This window comes from Rutidosis leptorrhynchoides, chromosome 2 (genome assembly GCF_046630445.1).
Source record: "Rutidosis leptorrhynchoides isolate AG116_Rl617_1_P2 chromosome 2, CSIRO_AGI_Rlap_v1, whole genome shotgun sequence".
NCBI lineage: Eukaryota > Viridiplantae > Streptophyta > Magnoliopsida > Asterales > Asteraceae > Rutidosis > Rutidosis leptorrhynchoides.
This window is the reverse complement of record NC_092334.1, coordinates 609,133,530-609,152,216: the sequence shown is the minus strand read 5'-3', so window position 1 is coordinate 609,152,216 and position 18,687 is coordinate 609,133,530. Positions and strand designations below refer to the sequence as shown.

The 18,687-nt window shown below is 32.0% G+C and overlaps 2 protein-coding genes across 5 annotated transcripts; both read right to left on the bottom strand.

Annotated features, from left to right (window-relative positions):
• Positions 1–273: 273 nt before the first annotated feature.
• On the bottom strand, positions 274–8,803 carry LOC139893462 (potassium transporter 2-like). 4 transcript variants are annotated; one of them, XM_071876626.1, is made up of 11 exons: positions 8,693–8,803; positions 5,920–6,022; positions 5,348–5,582; positions 4,870–5,115; positions 4,710–4,763; positions 4,213–4,473; positions 3,991–4,043; positions 3,443–3,560; positions 3,106–3,360; positions 1,900–2,538; positions 274–792 (listed from the first exon to the last, which is right to left on the bottom strand). In XM_071876626.1, the coding sequence occupies exons 2-11, from the start codon at positions 5,953–5,955 to the stop codon at positions 317–319; spliced, it is 2,373 nt and encodes a 790-aa protein (XP_071732727.1). In that variant the 5' UTR covers positions 5,956–6,022; positions 8,693–8,803; the 3' UTR covers positions 274–316. The 4 variants fall into 4 exon arrangements, with proteins under 4 accessions (XP_071732727.1, XP_071732728.1, XP_071732726.1 ...); XM_071876627.1 differs by lacking the exon at positions 8,693–8,803 and adding an exon at positions 7,221–7,239; XM_071876625.1 differs by lacking the exon at positions 8,693–8,803 and adding an exon at positions 6,375–6,450.
• A 1,393-nt stretch (positions 8,804–10,196) lies between these two features.
• On the bottom strand, positions 10,197–12,459 carry LOC139893461 (superoxide dismutase [Mn], mitochondrial). Its single transcript, XM_071876623.1, has 6 exons — positions 12,173–12,459; positions 11,602–11,648; positions 11,398–11,523; positions 11,245–11,301; positions 10,952–11,029; positions 10,197–10,526 (listed from the first exon to the last, which is right to left on the bottom strand). Exons 1-6 carry the CDS (start codon positions 12,447–12,449, stop codon positions 10,434–10,436), a joined length of 678 nt encoding a protein of 225 aa, XP_071732724.1. The 5' UTR covers positions 12,450–12,459; the 3' UTR covers positions 10,197–10,433.
• Positions 12,460–18,687: the final 6,228 nt, after the last annotated feature.

Here is an 18,687-nt window from a genome sequence, read left to right as displayed (position 1 = left end):
GTCAAATTAGTGTCGTAAGGTGAAAATGAGGTGTCGTAATGTGATTCGGTGTCAAATTTTGATTTTGCCCCTTGCAAATGTGACTGACGCTCCAAATTCGTCAAATTTGACCCCTCATAACAGACGTTAGGGGCGTCAAATTTGAAGTTTTATTCCGTAAAAAAAATTCTTTAGGGTGACTGAATTTATCAAGAAAGCACTACTCAAGATAAAAGCAAATATATCCTCTTTTAGACTTGGTACCAACAAATGTAAACATATATATAGAGCAAGATAATTTATATTAATATGAGCACAAAAGTCTCAGTAATTAGTTTTATACAACATAAACCATGCCAACTTCTAACAATGATGCTGGTGGCACTTTTAACACTACATCTGGCCCCCTACAATTTCGTCTGAGAAAATTATACGCGAAATTAATCGCTAACCTCTTAAAAACCGACGATCCTTGTTTTGCTTTCACGTGTGAGTGTCCAAGTAAGAACGCAGTTCCACTTTGTTGAGCATCTAATAAATCGTGAAGTTCTTCTCTCATCTGCACGTCGTTTGGATTAACAGAATCATTCTGATCATCATCGATCGCAAACGTTACCCGCCTTCTTTTCAGTTGCAGGTCGTTTTCTGTTATGTCTGTTATGCTCTCGATTGTTGGAAACCCGACAGATACGCTAACTTGTTGCATACTTTCGTCTGATTCAAAAGGGCGTTGTGTGAAGTTTGAGTTTCCGATTACTGCTAGCCGATACTCCCCTGATGATCTGCTTGATGGAAGCCCGTCATCCTCGTAACCTGTACGGTGGGACCATGTAAGAGAAAGTGACATGTACGTTTGTACACTTGTATCAAAAAGTCTACATATTTTTTTTGTATAAGTGACTTGTGTGATATTTATTGCAAAAATATGATACTTAGATGTTTGAATTTGGGTAATTCTGATTATTTGAGTGGGTAATATGATTAGAAACATAAGTTAGGTTCTCAAAACAAGATATAAAAAGAAATAAATAAGTATTTTTGTTTATTACTTTCTCCGTCCCATATTAATTGTCCCCAGAAAAACTCAGTTTTAAATATATCATTATTACATTCCGTCCTTTACAGTTTTACCCCGTACTTTTTACCTACCTTTTTGTCTTATATACATTAGGAAATGAACTTTACCTATTAATTTTTATCTATTTATGGAACAACAACAACAACAACAACAACAACAGTACCCAATACCACTTGAGTGGTGTATGGGGAAGGTGAGATGTAGACAATCCTTCCTTTATCCGAGAATAAAAACAAGTCATTTCTCCACCCAGAAAAGTATAGAAAGTCATCCCTCTCTTTATTCGGCGGATAAAGAGATTGCTTCCGAGTGGACCTCCGGCCTTTTTTTAAAAAAAATAAAAATAAAAAAAAATAGTAAAATAAAATAATAAATAAATAAATAAATAAATAAATAAATAAATAAAATTTGAGACGCCATGAAAATGGTAGAATCAAATTTTCATGGGTTTAAAAGCCTGCCTGAAAATAGATATTTAATGGAAGTAGACATTTAATTTGAAACATCCTAAAAAGAAAAAAGAAATACTGGACAATAAATATGGGACATAGGGAGTATATATTAAGATATTTAAAGTAAGACTTTAAACTCGTGTATACACACAGCAACGTTAGATGTATTAATGAATTAAAAACTTAATGGTGATTGGTTAGATTACACAAATTCCCCTTACTATTAATAAATTTAAGATTAGATTAGATTGAAGGTCAGTTTATGTCGCAAATTTTAACCACTAGGCTATCTTTAGATAGTTAACAACCATAACAAAATTGACCCATACGTGACCCATTCAAGGGTCAAGTTAAGTCACCTAATGAACGTTACATATATAAAAGTGTTACCTGGATCATTAGTATGTTCAGGGCGGCACCAGTCATAACGGATAAAGTCGGTGATCCGATTCACAAGTTCAGCCTCAAACGAATCCACATCCTGATGAACATCACGATACCCATATCGTACAATACACCTATACGACCTAAGACTCGCGGGTCCCACACGACCCATAAGGTACCTTTCAGCAGGAGGAACAAAAGGAACAGGAACAGCTTTCACACACACAAACACCAAAATACGGTGAAACGCAGGAAGATTGGTCACGAACCGTGAGAAGTTAGCCGGTATACCCGATGTGAGATCGGTGAACACGAGCCCGATCCCGGGGACCCTAGACATGCCTAAACTTGGACCTAAAGCTAGTAGCCATTCTAAAGAGACCTTATTTTGAAGATCGTATTCGTACTTTTTGGTGGTGGCGTAGTGCCAAACGAACATTATGGTTACGAGAAATAGTGCTAAGAGTAACGGGAGCCATGCGCCTTCACGAAACTTGACTAAAGAAGCCGAGAAATAGAGTAGTTCTATAGAACCGAAAAATAGTAGGAAACAAAGAGCCAAAATTGGTGGTTTATGCCAACAAAGAATAATCACTAACGACGTTAGACATGTAGTAACGAGCATAACCGCCATTACAGCCAATCCTATCAATCAATATTATCAATATAAAACAATAATAATTGATCTCTTTGAGTAAAACAATAGAAGAAATTGCACAAATTCGAATTTGGAAATGAAAAGAAGAAAGTAAAATGACGATTATACCCTCATGTGCCTGGCATTTGAGGGGAGTTAACGGAATTATTTAACGGCTGTTAGTGACGCGCAGGGGCGGAAATATGTGGGGGCAGGGTGGGGGCGCCCTTCCCCGGTGGATTTGTAATTTTCAGTGCAAAAATTTTGGATTTTTCAATTTTGCCCCAGTGGATTATTTTTTTTGCCCAAAAGTCTCTACATTTTGCCCTCATAGCCTCCGTATTTTGCCCAAAAACCTCCAGATTTTATCCAAAAACCTCCACATTTTGCCAAAAAAAATTGCCACGTTTTGAAGAAAAAATTCCACCCCCAGTGAAAAAAATTCCTGCTTCCGCCACTGGTGACGGCGACCCCGCAAACTACGGAGACCCCACGTAAAAAAAAGAACATGGACGCGGCATGAAATATGAGGTAAACCACAAGGACCTTTCATGTAATAATTTCTTAATACTAACCTGATGCATTTCCCATGTGTTTTGTATCCCTAAATCCAATGGTGACAGCAATGCATAAGATCATAAGTATCCAGTTGATTTCCGGGATGTAAATCTGACCGTGTTTCTTGTCCGATGTATGAACAACCTTAACTCTCGGAAAACAACCGAGCGATTGACTTTGATTAATGATCGAGAATGTTCCACTTATGATTGCTTGACTCCCAACAACAGACGCGAGAATAGCTATAACAAGAACCGGCCACCTTACACTTTCTGCATACGTTATGATCATTTTTTATTATTAATAAAAAAAAATTAGTTTTAAAATGTTGAAATGTGTAAGTTAAAAGATTACTTGGCACAGAAACATAATAGCTAATATCGTGTGTCATTTGGTGATGTTTTGACAAGTAAGCTGCTTGTCCCATGTAACCTAGTATTAGTGCAGGATATACGAGGAAGGTGAACGCAATCTGCAATAAATTCATTTCATAATATAAATCCCGGGCCCACATAAGTAGGTAACGCTGTTTGGGTAACATAAAACAGTTGATTTGAAAAAAGGAAAAGTCTTTTTGCCCATTTTGATTACTATTTAACATTTGCTGAATGATTTCGAAAACGATATTACGATAATTATTCAAAGTTTGAACAATTCAACACGTAAAGTTTCACAATGAAAAATAGAATTTCAACCCGTTTGACCTGCTCCTGATTAGATAAATTTTAGAGTACAATATTTGACTAGTTTAATATAAGACATAATCCAAAATTGACCCATTCGTAGGTAAGCGGTCAAAAAAATTCCTTTAGTCAGTAATACAAATGAGAAAACGTTGATGGACACAAAAAGTCAAAGATTATGAATGTGACCCGATATGTAAGATTTCAGGCAAAATGTACCTGAATTGCAGAATATGAGAAGTGACCAAGATCGGCAAACATTGCTTCAGATCCTTCAAGCACAATTCAGATGATCGGGTATCATAACATAGCATTTGAATTTAAATATCATATGCAATATATGAAAGGATATTATTTCAAATACACCATAGACCTGTTTGACCTCAAAAGTCAAACACTACCCAATTTGACACCAAATGCAGTAATTATTGAATAATTTACCTGTAATGCACAGCAAAATGCCTCCCAAAGACATCCACCCTCTACTCTTTGTCTTCTTCAAAAACTTATACATATAATATGGCGAAAGAGCTTTGTAAACATGCGGGTTCCAATGACATATATTGTATAATCCAAGTCCACTTATGCATAACAACCACAACAGAACTATTGGAGCAAAAACTAGACCCACTCGATGCGTCCCATAATGTTGGAGCGCAAATAGGCACACTAATATGAAGCAGGTAATTGGTATCACAGCATCTGCCAATCGGAAAAAAAAAAAAAAAACATTGAAAACTTAAAAATGCACTCATATACAATCTTATGCTAGTTATCATAATAAAAGGTTGACTTTATAAGATATAAACCAAATAGTCAGCTTCAAAATTTAAGCTGTGGGAGTATTTTTCAAACATACATCATCCATTTTATAAAAAAAAAAAAAAAATAATATATTATGGAGCATAAAATAAAATACTAATAACGAGTGAACTCACATTCATGGTGTTCTTTAGACATTGATAACTCAAGCCCAGAAACCGCAGAAAAAACTGCAAATGTAAAATAAATAAATAAATAACATATTATGTTAAAATGTAAAAAGTAAACAAGGGACGATAATTCGATAAACGAAGCTAAATAGAATTATAAATTTACCGGATATGGCTGGAGTAAGTAGTCCATCTCCAATTACCATACAAGTGCCGAGAAGAACCAATAATAGTAGAGCCGTATGCAACGTTTTGTGTTTTTCAAGCAACATTTTCACTTTTGAACTATTTTCACTTTCGGGAGGTTGCTTGAGTTTATACGTCGAGAGTGATTCATCGGCAATTTGTCGATTTGGTAGAAGGCTTACTTTAGCATGACGGCATATAGAAGAATAAAGTGCAAAAGTTCCACCTACAGATTCATGGATTATGAATTGAATGTCAATTGTTATAAATACGATATGAATACAGAGGTTGCAATTTCAACCCATTTCCTTTAATGGGTTTGAATTTCAACCTCATCTGACCCATTACCCAGCATGCCCATCTTATATCTTATATTTATACTAAAATTAACATTCTTGAATCTTACATAAAGAGATAGCACATTGTTTACTTTAATAAATTAAAAGTTTATTTATTACCTTCACCATTATCATCAGCTCGAAGAACGATGAAAACGTATTTGAACAAAGGGACTAAAGTTAGAGTCCAAAAAACAAACGAAAGCACACCATATATTTCTTCATTTGTTTCTGAATGATGAATATCATCTGCAAATGTGCTTTTGTAAACATAAATTGGAGAAATGCTGAGGTCACCATAAACTACACCAAGACTCTGATAAGCTAACTCCAATGTTGTTCTCCAAGAATCCTTCTGAATCGATTAAAATACGTATAAATATTCACTCGAAAACCATGAAAAGATTGTATTTTTAGGGCAGAAATAAAAAAATAAAAAGATTAATTTATACACAAACAAACAAGTTTGAACATAACTTGTCTTTATGGTAGCATAATTTGTGTACTTTTTAACCATAGGTTTTGTTCAGATGCCACAAAAATTATAACAGTTGCAAGAAATAAAACTGCAAAAACATAAAGATTCCTGCTTTCATCTTCACATTTGTAAAGATAGCAGGTTAAATGGCAACCAAAATCTAATTACTTCAAAAGAACATTCAATAATGGAGTACAAAATTTGGTGACCTAACCTTATTTTTGGAAAGTTTTTTGTCTTCAAGATCCATGCTTTTAGAAATCAATATCCCCTTATAATTGGTGATGAAGAAGAAACAAGATAAATGCAGATCCCAGCTGCAACAAAACACATACAAGTTTACATTTTTGTTAGAAATATTTACAAATTATAAACAAAAAATAGGATATGATAACATTATTAAAGGGGTATTGAAAGAAACATCAAGTAGTAGAAACCAAAAAACAGTGACCCACTAGTTTTAATTTCAAGAAAATGAAATTAACTTGATGAACCAAATTGATGACACCAGATGATAAAAATTTTAAGGGTGTCAAACAGAAATACACCATGATGCAAAATCGAATCAAAAAGATTTTGAAATCTTTTTGAAAAAATATACTGTAATAAAAAATAAATATGAGAATCAGGTTTAATTAATAAAAAAATAAGTGGAGGTTGAGCACAAACCTCACTCAAATCAACTAATAAATCAGCATCACAAATTAGAGAATATTGCACTCAAGTGGTGATTACTAGTAATAATTTAAAGAATGTAAATAAAATATAAAATAAATATATAAATAGGAGTTCACTAAAACCAAGTAGGAAGAAAACAAGAGAATGTTCAGAGACGGCAAAGAAAAAACAAGCAAACGAAAATCACATGACACAACAGAAAAATTGCATTTTCATTTTCGTTACATCTAATCTAATTGGGTGATGATTAGTACACCACCAATTTTTAGCCATACACCACCAAACGTGCTTTACAGTATTGTACAGTACAATATCATAATACATATTTGGTGGTGTACGGCAAAAAATTGGTGGTGTACGAATCAATCCCCAATCTAATTAGTGTCTACAATTCAATGCAACTTCCAAGGTCAAATTTGGAATCTAAATATAATTATATAATTATAATTATAATTATAATTATGAAATTAAAAGAGTTTATATATATATATATATATATATATATATATATATATATATATATATATATATATATATATGTGTAATATGATATGATTCTTTTATTTATAACTTAAATTACTATGAATAAATACCAATATCAATTTTAAGAAAGTCGGTATTATAAATAATTATTTATATTTTTACAATTAATTAAACTTCAATTTATAAACTTAAATATAAAAAGCTTAAATATAAAGAATATACTTTAGCCTTGTTCATACTAATTAATTACAAGTATAATTTTTATAATTTAATTATTATAAATTATTAATTTTATTTATAATTATAATTACTCCGTATAATAATAAAAAAAATTGCTAAAAAGTAAAAACATACCGAATATGACTGCACGTGGGTTGTTGGAGAATTTAAATTCCTACCAATGTGACCAAACTTTAAATAAAAGTGTATGTAAATTAAATTAGGCAAGAAAATATCTCAAAAAAAATAAATAAACCAAATCTTGTTATTTACTATGAAACTACACCTTCAATATAGAAAAGGGGCGCTTCAACAAATATAAAAACCAACTTTAAATTATGATCAATTTATTTATTCAATATAGTGGGGGGGAAAATGCTAGCATTAGATAACCTACCTAACTTTATGATTAAATTAAATGGAACATAAAATTAAGAAAAATATTAATATTATACGGAGTATGAAGGAGAGTGTATAGTATAGTATTATATGGAAGAAAACAGTGGCCGAAGCACATAGAGGGAACGGGGGACAGTCGCACCAGTGGATTTATAATTTTTAGGGTACATTTGATAAAACTGAATGATTTAGCGCTGAATGGTTCATAATCTAAATGGTTCAGAGCATCTGAATGAATTTAGTTCTGAATGACAATAAGCTGTTTGATAATCATTTTGAATAAACAATATGAATCAATTAAATCAACTTGTTATCGTTTATCATTAACAAAAACTTCAATATACTTATTTAATAAGTGTTCTGGATACGATTTAAGGAGAATATTACATAAAATTTGCCTCTTAATGGTTAAGAGAGTGTTTAAACTCTGAATGGTTCAGCACTGATTACTGAACCATTCAGCACCAGATCTCATTCAGAGGTCGGAAACAAACGAACTGAATGCTGAATGGTTCAGTATTCAGTGATGAACCATTCCATTAAGAGGTAAACAAACGCACCCTTAGTGTAAAATTTTTAGATTTTTTGATATTGCGCCCAGTGAAAAAAATTTGTCCCAAAACTTCCATATTTTGCCCTAAAACCTTCAAATTTTGCCAAAAAAAATCTCCAAATTTGTCCCACAACTTTCATATTTTGCCCAAAAAAAACTCTATATTCTACCCAAAAAAGTTACTACATTTTAAAAAAAAATTAGCCCCGGATGAGAAAAATTTCTGTTTTTTGCCACTGGAAGAAAATAACTTGGGTTGGTTGTCATTTTCTAAGTATCCCAACAATGCCTGTCTGTTGAATAAGCAAAAGGTCACTACCACATTAACTATTTTGAGTAGAATTAAAACAAACAAATTATTACAAACCGATACAAAAGGTTTCACCGACCTTTCACATTTCCACCACAATTTTTTTTTAATAATACCAAATAACAAATATAAAAAATAATGATTTCTTTTTTGTAAAAGGAGTTTGTGTTTCAAGACGGACTGTATTGCTAATCGATTTTTGAAATGAACAGTTTTATCGAGTAATAGTCCCGAAGAGCTTACTCGTACAAAATTATTCATCAATAACTTTTTCTAGTTTGCAGTTTATATACATATATCATATACACTGACATATCATAAAATAAAATATAATGAAAATCATACCTGATGAATATGAATATGTACGTTGGAAGAAAAAAAAGAAGGAATGTTGGATATATAAGATAATGAAAGCTAGAGATTACTATTTGTTGGTGTACTAATCGGAATTTAAGGTAGCAAACAGAATGGGCAGTTCGTCGCCATTAATGAAGAGGTAAAAAAAAGCTTTAAAAATGGATTATATTAATTTGGAGAAACTGAATGTGCTGATAGATAACTCTGGTTGTCTAGATATCTTATCTCTTTCGAATGAAGAAATGTACTTGGATAAAATAAAACTATACATTTATATTTATATTATTTTTATATACATATATAAAAAAAATTAAAAGAAAAATAAAATAGAAGAAGGAAGGATCCGGCATTAAAGATCTTGATGAGTAGTTTGTGTGTAATAAAGTGTAGGTTGAGGGAGTGGGGCTGAGTGGCCAACAATATACGGGAATCTCTGCTGCCAATAAATATACATCTAATGCCTTCAAAAAAAAAAAAAAACAAAAAAAAAAATAATAAATACATAAATAAAAATATACCTTTTTACGGAGCAATATTTTGTGTTTATTTTGTACACTATATTTTTTTCATTATTTTTGTTAAGCTTGTATTTATTATATTCTTATTATTAATTATTTACGGAGTACTACTTTTATATTGAGCTTCTTGACCTTACAGGCTAAGCTCAAGTTTGAGACCTCATTTTAGGCCAGTTTTTGCAAACTCGAGCAGAGTTTGAAACCTTTTTAGGCCACTTTTTGCAAACTTGTGCAGAGTTGGTCAAAGCTCGAGCTTATACGAGAAGCTCCATTTTTTTTTATTTGAATTTATTAATATAACATAACATATTTCATTAAATGGTAGGAGTAAAACATAATCCCTTTTGATGTTCACTCAAATAAACGTGCAAATGCCTTTATCTAATGATCACTCAAATAAATCTCCTAGATCTCGTTTTAGAAGGCAACCGAGACGAGATGTTCATCTCCCGAGATTTCCCAGTCAACGGGGTCAAACTTGGTCAAAGCCACAATTTATCGGATTTTCTTGCTCATTTTCTTTTAAAATCTCGTAATTCCTCAGATTTTCTCACTCATTTCTCGAATTTTCTTGTAAAATCTGGTAAAAATGTACATAAATGTACATATATTCATTTATATATATATATATATAAATTTATACTAAAAAAAACTAAAAAGTCAATGTAGGTTAACGTCCGAGATTTCCCTGAAATTTTTCGAGATGTCGGGATCTCCTCAAAAATGTCCAAACGAGATTTCCCCTTGATGCAAGTTCTCCAACCTTGCATACAAGTGGTCACATAAACAATCTATATGAACAATGAAGCTTCAAATAAAGTTCAAATGTATACAGTTACTTTATTTCTGTATATATCGGAGGTAACAAATTAACTTCCATTGCTGTTATTCATATACATATATTATATATGTATATGTATGACTGCAAACATATAAAAACTCAACCAACTCTCACAAAACCAACAATAAGAAGAAACATACAAAAACTCTCACAAAACCACTTGAAGAATTTGAAAATATTCATGTAAAGCACGTTTGTGTACATATCGAACTCATTACTCATGAGAAATAAACATATTGTTGAACCACCATTAAACGATTATTCATACAGAGTTTCATCAGGATTTATTTATCTTACATACTAACAAGTAACAACATATCTCGTGCGCAGTTCATTATTCATCCCTAGAGTATTAACAGAACCGCACCTCTTAAGCGCACTCTTTCTCATATATTTCACTAGCATATTTCCAGTTAATCACCTTCCAGATGCTCTTCAAGTAATCTGGCCTGACATTTTTGTACTGCAAATTGTACACAAAACCATACACGGAGTACATGTCAGAAAAATATAAAGTAAGACTAAACTCGATATTAGAGGTGACAAGATGTGGGTAACGTAATAGGTCAAAATAGGTTTGTGTAGAATCGTGTTCTTTTCAAGTATTAACATGTGAGAACCTTTTTTATGCATCCTTTTCAAGTATTAACATGATCACACTAAAATAATGTACAGAGCACAGACTATATTATCTAAACAACAGAAGTTGTACACGTTATAAATCAACTTTTAGAGAGACTAACTTGTTTGATCCATTTCCGATTTAGCTAACTTATTTTGTAAAATAAATAAAACGTAACCCAAATCAACCCATTTAACAAGTAACAGGTTGGAACTGTTCAAGTCTATACAGCATTAAAAGAAAAGACCATGAACTTAGTCGATCACCTGTAAGTAGTAAGCATGTTCCCAAACATCTATACCTATCAACGGAACCAAACTTGCACCTTTCGTAACCAGTGGGTCCTGCAAAGGAAGATCATATTCAATAATTCAATTTGCAAAATGTTGATGCGAGTAAAGTTGTTTTTGAATCACTTGAAAATAGAGACAAAATAAAGTACAGCAACAGATTATGCCACTTAAAGTTTTCAATCTTATGAATACACGGAAACGGTGAATATAAGTAAATGTTATGGAAGCTTGGCAAAATCGAGTGCATATAGTAAACAACAACAAACCTGGTTAGCTGTAGTTTCAACCACAAGCTTCTTAAATTCTTTGTCCAATGCAAGCCACTGTCGGGAAAAACAATTTAAAAGCAAATAATAAACTTCAAAGAAAAAAATTTAAGAAAAAAAATGTATCTGAAGATAAGTATAAAAAATGCATACCACCCATCCAGAACCCTGTACAGCCGCACCTTCTGCGTTCATCATAGCAATCAACTTTTCCAGAGAGCCATAATTGTTGTCGATAGCCCAGCCCAAAGAGCCATGTGGTGGCTCACCACCCCCTTCCTGAAATTGGCTAACTTTCAGCAGTTGTCAAATAATGATGCCCATAATGATCAGAGAAATCCTAAAAATCAAACTTACCTTGATTGGAGCAAGATTCTTCCAGAAAATTGAGTGATTCACATGACCTGCTCAAAGAAAGATTGGCAGTCAGAACGTAAGACAACCTCGCAACTATAGAACAAGAGCACTGACAATATAACTTAACATATACAGTCATAGAGACAATAGGTATAACTAAATGCAATAACAGGATTCATACCAAATCAGAATCCATGTCTACAACCTCAACAAGCAAAATGAGCTACATCTAAAATTTAATACCACATGAAATACAACGAGATCTCCATTATCAAATTTGTCCTACTTGCTATATTAAACATATACTGCTTAGACACTACGTTTCTCCCTACATTCATATCACTTGTAAAGTTTACAGTTTAGCATACGGAGTAATAATTTTCCAAATTCAGCATCATCTTCAAGCAGCAGTATTATAAGCTAATCTAATCCAAATGTATAGAATAAATAACACTGAAGTGAAATACAAATATATCTGCAACTCTGCAACTGCAACAATTAACACAAATTTGATCTAGAAAATTGTAATAAAAAAAAATAAAAAAAAAATCCGAGTAGTTAAGTAATTAACCTCCGCCATTAAACTTAATTGCGCTCTGTAATTTGACAGCAGTTGAGGCATCTCCACTAGCGATTGCACCATCGAGCTGTTCGATAGCTTTATTGTAGTTAGTTACGTAAGTCTGATGGTGTTTCTGGTGATGGAGCTGCATAATTTCACCGCTAAACGCCGGTTCCAATGCGCCATAATCGTACGGAAGGTCTGGAAGTGTGGATGTTTGCAATCCACGCGCCTGTTGTTGAAACCTAGTTAGGGTTTTACGAGTCGCTAGGGTTCGGAGAGCCATTTTAGTTCTGGAAATTACTTGAGTGAGAAAAATGATAAACGTCGTGTTTATTAAAAAAAACAAAATTGCACATCGTGTCCTTCATCTTTGTATTAAATGACACAATTACCCTCTATTTATTTTTTTAACTTCATTTACCCTCATTTATCAACTTTCGACATTAATGATACTGTCACTAACTTTTGTCAATTTTTACACGTTAAATTTGCTCACGTGCTATACACGTTAAAGAACTCTATTAATTTCACTGATCAAATCAAGATCGACATCAACATCATCCACATATATGCATCAATATAATTTGGGTCTTCTTCAAGAACAAAAATAAAACTCGGAAATCATTCAAGAACAAAAATCAAAGTCGCGGCAAAGATCATTCCACAACTAATCGAACAGAAAATAGCCTTCGTCGGATATAACAAATCTGATCGGAAGCAGGGTTTTATGGTGGTTATCGTTCTTCTCAAATTTGGTCACTTACCTCCACTGATGAACGCCGCCACTCACATTATTGATTTCGAGAGCTGATTGCCCGATATGTGGTGGTTAATTTCGAGATCCAACAACAGGTTTCAGGTGTTGATTTTGTAATCATAGCAGCAAACCATGGGGTTTACAACTCAAAATCGTAAATCGGCCACCACTGCAGCATGAAATTGATGGCTTTCACAGAGACGACTTGTTATATTTATGTCATTTACAGCTCAAAATTGAACAAAATTATTGTTTATTTGAAGTGGTTGATGGGTTGTTATAATTTCCGATTCTAATTTACTTTTGCAGCCAATGTGTAACGACCCGAATTTTTTCATGATTATATATATTTGAGATTAATATTTACATGAATAAATGTTTCCAACATGTTAAGCAATCAAACTTGTTAAGGCTTGAATGTTTGAAACGGATTTTACATAAACGTTTGACCACCTAGTTTGTCCGATGGTTCACGAACGTTATAACTTGTATAAATGAGATAATGGTATATATATGGACATATATATACTTAACATGATAAAATAATAATTAAGTATCTCATTAAGTATATTAACAATGAACTAGATACATAAAATGAGACTACTAACATAAAGGTTTCGAAACAATACATATATGTAACGTTTAACAACGAATTAATGCCTTAATCAAAATGAATACATATGTATCGTATTATGATCTATTAATATACTTTTGAAAGACTTACTTACATATATCAAAATACTTATACTCAACAAAGATAACTACACTCATATTCGCATTCGATTTTCTCAAGAATTCTACTCGTATTCATACGGTACTTTCACCCGTATAATACCCAGCTTCTAGATATATATACTATTGGTATGTACACATAATGACCAGCTCTTAGCAGCCCTAGATGAGTCAACAAACATGTGGAACCAACCATTTGACAACTAGCATGACTTATGAGCAAGAAAACAAAACATGAACTCCTTTTAACCCCACTCACCACTCACCATTCACTTCATTTCATTTCCAATTTTCTTTCTAATTCTCTCTCAAAACAAACACACACACATACACATACACACACACACACTCAAGAACGAAATTTCCAGTAAACTAATCATCATCTTCATCAAAAACTACTTCAAGAATCAAGCTATAATCATCATAGGAAGAACACTTCAAGAACACTTCAAGAATCTTTCAAACTTGCAAGATTACTTTCAATATTTCTAATCCATTCCAAGTAATCATCTAAAATCAAGAAACCCTTATTATTTACAGTGGGTTATCATTCTAAATCAAGTTAATATTCATATTCAAGCTTTGATTCGATTTCTATATATATATATAACTATCTTAAATCAAGTAGTAATTACTTGAACTTGATTTCATTCTATGATTCTACTTCAAGAGTTTCCAAGCCATCAAAGATCCATTCAAGCTCAAGATTATTTCTTATTTTTCTAGTAGGTTTACCTTCTAAACTTGAGGTAGTAACCTTGTTCATAACCTTGTTCGATTCATATTCATATAGCTATCTTATTCGGAGTATATAACCGGTAATTACTAAAACATAGTTTAGTTAATTCTAAACTTGTTTGCAAACAAACTTAACTTGACTTTTAAAAATAACTAAACACATGTATTATATCTTTATGATATGCTAACTTAAGGATTTAAAACTTGAAAACAAGAAGAACACCGTAAAACTGGACATACGCCGTCGTAGTAAAACTAGGGGCTGTTTTGGGTTGGATAATTAAAAACTATCATAAACTTTGATTTAAAAGTTTGTCTTCTGGAAAAATGATATTTTATATGAACATGATAATATATCTAAAAATCATGGTTAAACTCAAAGTAGAAGTATGTTTTTCAAAATGGTCATCAAGATGTCGTTCTTTCGACGGAAATGACCACCTCTTTCTAATTTGACTTGTAATCTGTAAATCCGACCATAAACCACCACTTTTTCAGTTTAGTTTTAGAAAATTGAGTTCATTACAAAACCATAGCAATTTGATTCACTCAAAACCGATTTTTAACGATGAAATTATGGACAAAACAATATTGGTTAGAAATGGCTAAAATGACTACGGGATTAGTTTGTTAAAATCTATACTAACCATATCCTAGCTAACTTTACCTATATCCTACAAATACATGTCATGAATATTTTCTTGTAATATACTAGTCTTGGTTAAGTTCGAGACAATATAATATGATCTTGATTAGTTAAGACAATAGTTACACAATACGTTCGGATAGATAGTAAGACACCATGTACACAATACATCTGGAGTAATTCTAAGACAATACGCGTACCTTGGGTCATGATTGAGTATATAATAATACGTTTACAATACGTCTTGATTAAATTCTAAGATCATATATTGGACTATATATGGACTACTAACATTGAACTACTAACTTGACAACTTAAATCATCACACGTGATTGAAAATATGATATGAAGATAATTGTATCACACTTTATATATATATATATATATATATATATATATATATCTTTGTTATAGGTTTGTGAATCGATTCGAGGCCAAGTCCGATTTTCAAAGATTTAAAAATCTATTCAAGTGAGTTATAGTCCCATTTTTACTATCGAATATTTTTGGGATGAGGATACATGTAGTTTTATAAATGTTTTACAAAATAGGCACAAGTAATGAAACTACATTCTATGACGGAATTGTTATACCGGATATCACCCTTTTAGCTTGGTAACCTAAGAATTAGTGAACTGGCCACTAATTGACGCGTATCCTAAAGATATATCTATGGGCACTAACGACCCTCATCCCGAGAGTTTGGATGCTTTAGTACTTCGATTATTATATAGATGTGATAATCCTGTATGTTGGGGATATTCTATATGCATTTTTATTAATGTCGGTTACCAGACAACTCATCATATGAATGATTTTTGATACAGACGTGTTAATCCTATATGTTTATGAAAGAAATCTTGTGGCCTATTATTACGATTTATGATATAGGTTAAACCTATGACTCACTAACATTTTTGTTGACGTTTTAAGCATGTTTATTCTCAGGTGATTATTAAAAAGACTTTCGCTGTTTGCATGCTATCTTGGTAAGGATTTTGAAGTCTGCATGCTTGTATTAAATTAAAACTTGCATTTGGGATTCATGAGTTGTAACATATTTTGTAAACCATTATGTAATGGTTGGTGTGAAAACGTTATATTTTAGATTATCATTGATTGATAATCTAGGTTATGTCTTTTAAACCTTTGTCGATGAAATAAAGGTTATGGTTTGTTTTTAAAACGAATGCAAGCTTTGAAAAACGTCTCATATAGAGGTCAAAACCTCGCAATGAAACCAATTACTATGAAACGTTTATAATCGATATGAACGGGGCATTTCACAATGTATTTCACAGAGATCCAAAACCCAATTATATTTTGATAATATGTGGGTTCGAAGCTTATAAGAATTCAGTATCGTCAGATCCAAAAAACTATCCAAAATAAAGATATAAATATGAAATCAATGCTCGCATGTCAAGCATATGTGAAGCACATGCCAAGCAAATTAGGTGTGTACTTAATTGCCCTCACATGCCTAGCACGTGAGGCAACTTAACATTTAAAAACTAATAGAAGTTAGTGACGAGGTCATCTACCTCGAAAGTTGATAAATGAGGGTTAACGAGGCAAAAAAAAATAATAGATAAATGATAATACTAAAAACGAACATATATTTCATAGCATTATCCTTCAAGACATACAAGCTTTTAGTTGCAATTGTTCTATTTTCAAGTGATTATCGTTTAAATAATAAAAGGTGAAGACAAAAGACCGAATCGACGATTTGAAGACTCAAATGACCAAAATGCTATAAAGTACAAAGTACAATCCATGTGATTCAATTTATTGATGAGAAACGTCTAAAAGTTACAAGAGTACAAGCCGCGAAACGCAAAGTACAAGATATTAAATCCTACGAAAGGACGTTCGAAAATCCGAAGCTGAGACCTGAACCAACTATCAACGCGCAACTCAACGGAGCTAAAATTACAAGTCAACTATGCACATGAATATAATATAATATATATATAATTATATAAAATTATATATATTATATTATATTATTAAATAAAACGTCGGGAAACTAGAAAACAAATTGATATGAGCTGTCCCAGGCAGCCATGCGATCGCATGGCCATGAAGAAGAAACTTCATGCGATCGCATGAGCCCAGATGTCTGGCCAAGTGCTATAAATTGGAACGAATTCAGCCGAGTTTGATACACCTTCATCAACTGATACTCACTCTCTCTCAATATATTTATATTTATATTTTATAATTATAATTTTAATATTAAGTTAATAATAATAAGGTTATAGTAGCGAATGTTTTAAGGTTTGTAAGTCGAAACTCTGTCCGTGTAACACTACCCGATTAATACTCATTGTAAGTTATGTTCAACCTTTTTAAATTAATATCTCGTAGCTAAGTTATTATTATGTTTATTTAAGCCGAAGTAATCGTGATGTTGGACTAAATATTAAGACTGGGTTATTGGGCTTTGGACCATAATTGGGGTTTGGACAAAAGACTGACACTTGTGGAAATTGGACTATGGGCTATTAATGGGCTTTATATTAATTAAATGATATCTCGTTGATTTAATATAGAGATTTATAATTTGACGTATTTATATATAACCACATACACTTGACTGGGTACGGTGGGCGGGATATTTATAAATACTAATAATTATTCATTTGACCGGACACGGGGATGGATTAATAGTCAATGGACTCATTAAAATAGGGGTGGATTACATTCAAGGGTAATTGGTGTAATTGTTAACAAAGTATTAAAACCTTGGATTACACGCAGTCGATAACCTGGTGTATTCATTAAACAAAGTATTAAGACCTTGTTACAGTTTAAATTCCCAATTAGTTGCAATATTTGACTTCGGGTATAAGGGTAATTTGACGAAGACTCTCGCACTTTATAATTATGACCGATGAACTATTATGGACAAAACCAGATGGATATATCAAATAATCCAGGACAAAGGACAATTAACCCTTGGTAATAAATTAAAATCAACACGTTAAACATCATGATTACGGAAGTTTAAATAAGCATAATTCGTTTATTTTATATCTCATCGCACTTTTATTTTTCGTCATTTTATTTATCGTACTTTAAATTATCGCACTTTTAATTATCGTCATTTACTTTACGCTTTAAATTAAGTTATATTTATTTTGCATTAGGACTTAAAATCGACAAACCGGTCATTAAACGGTAAAACCCCCTTTTATTATAATAATAATACTACTTATATATATTTATATTTATATACAAATATAGTTATAAAAAAATATAACGTTAAACTCAGCTAGCTCCCTGTGAAAAGAATCGGACTTACTAAAAACTACACTACTTTACGATTAGGTACACTGCCTATAAGTGTTGTAGCAAGGTTTAGGTATATCCATTCAATAAATAAATAAATAACTTGTGTAAAATTGTACCGTATTTAATAGTATTTTGTAGTAAAAAATAATAGTATTTAGTACCCCTACGCTTTAACATCAATAAACGTTACCATTGCCATTCAATACAAAAATAAAGGAACAACAGTACAATTTTATCTTATTATAATGAAGAGTTTAACTAATTACATAAAGTAACCTTCGGTATACGACTAGTTCTTTTGTTAGTACCTTAAGATTTACTAACAGTAACAATTATTCTAGTACGGAG

Bases quoted from the DNA above. Each gene is read 5' to 3' on its own strand.
- LOC139893462 (XM_071876626.1), bottom strand. From the start codon at position 5,955: ATGGATCTTGAAGACAAAAAACTTTCCAAAAATAAG. The intron at 4,044-4,212 runs GTAAATTATTCA...TTGTGCTTGAAG, and splicing joins CATTTTGCTGTGCATTACAG to GATCTGAAGCAATGTTTGCC. The intron at 793-1,899 runs GTAACACTTTTA...CCCACCGTACAG, and splicing joins TGAACATACTAATGATCCAG to GTTACGAGGATGACGGGCTT.
- LOC139893461 (XM_071876623.1), bottom strand. From the start codon at position 12,449: ATGGCTCTCCGAACCCTAGCGACTCGTAAAACCCTAACTAGGTTTCAA. The intron at 11,302-11,397 runs GTATGCATTTTT...TTTTCCCGACAG, and splicing joins TACAGGGTTCTGGATGGGTG to TGGCTTGCATTGGACAAAGA. The intron at 11,030-11,244 runs GTTTGTTGTTGT...CTTCCTTTGCAG, and splicing joins TTGAAACTACAGCTAACCAG to GACCCACTGGTTACGAAAGG.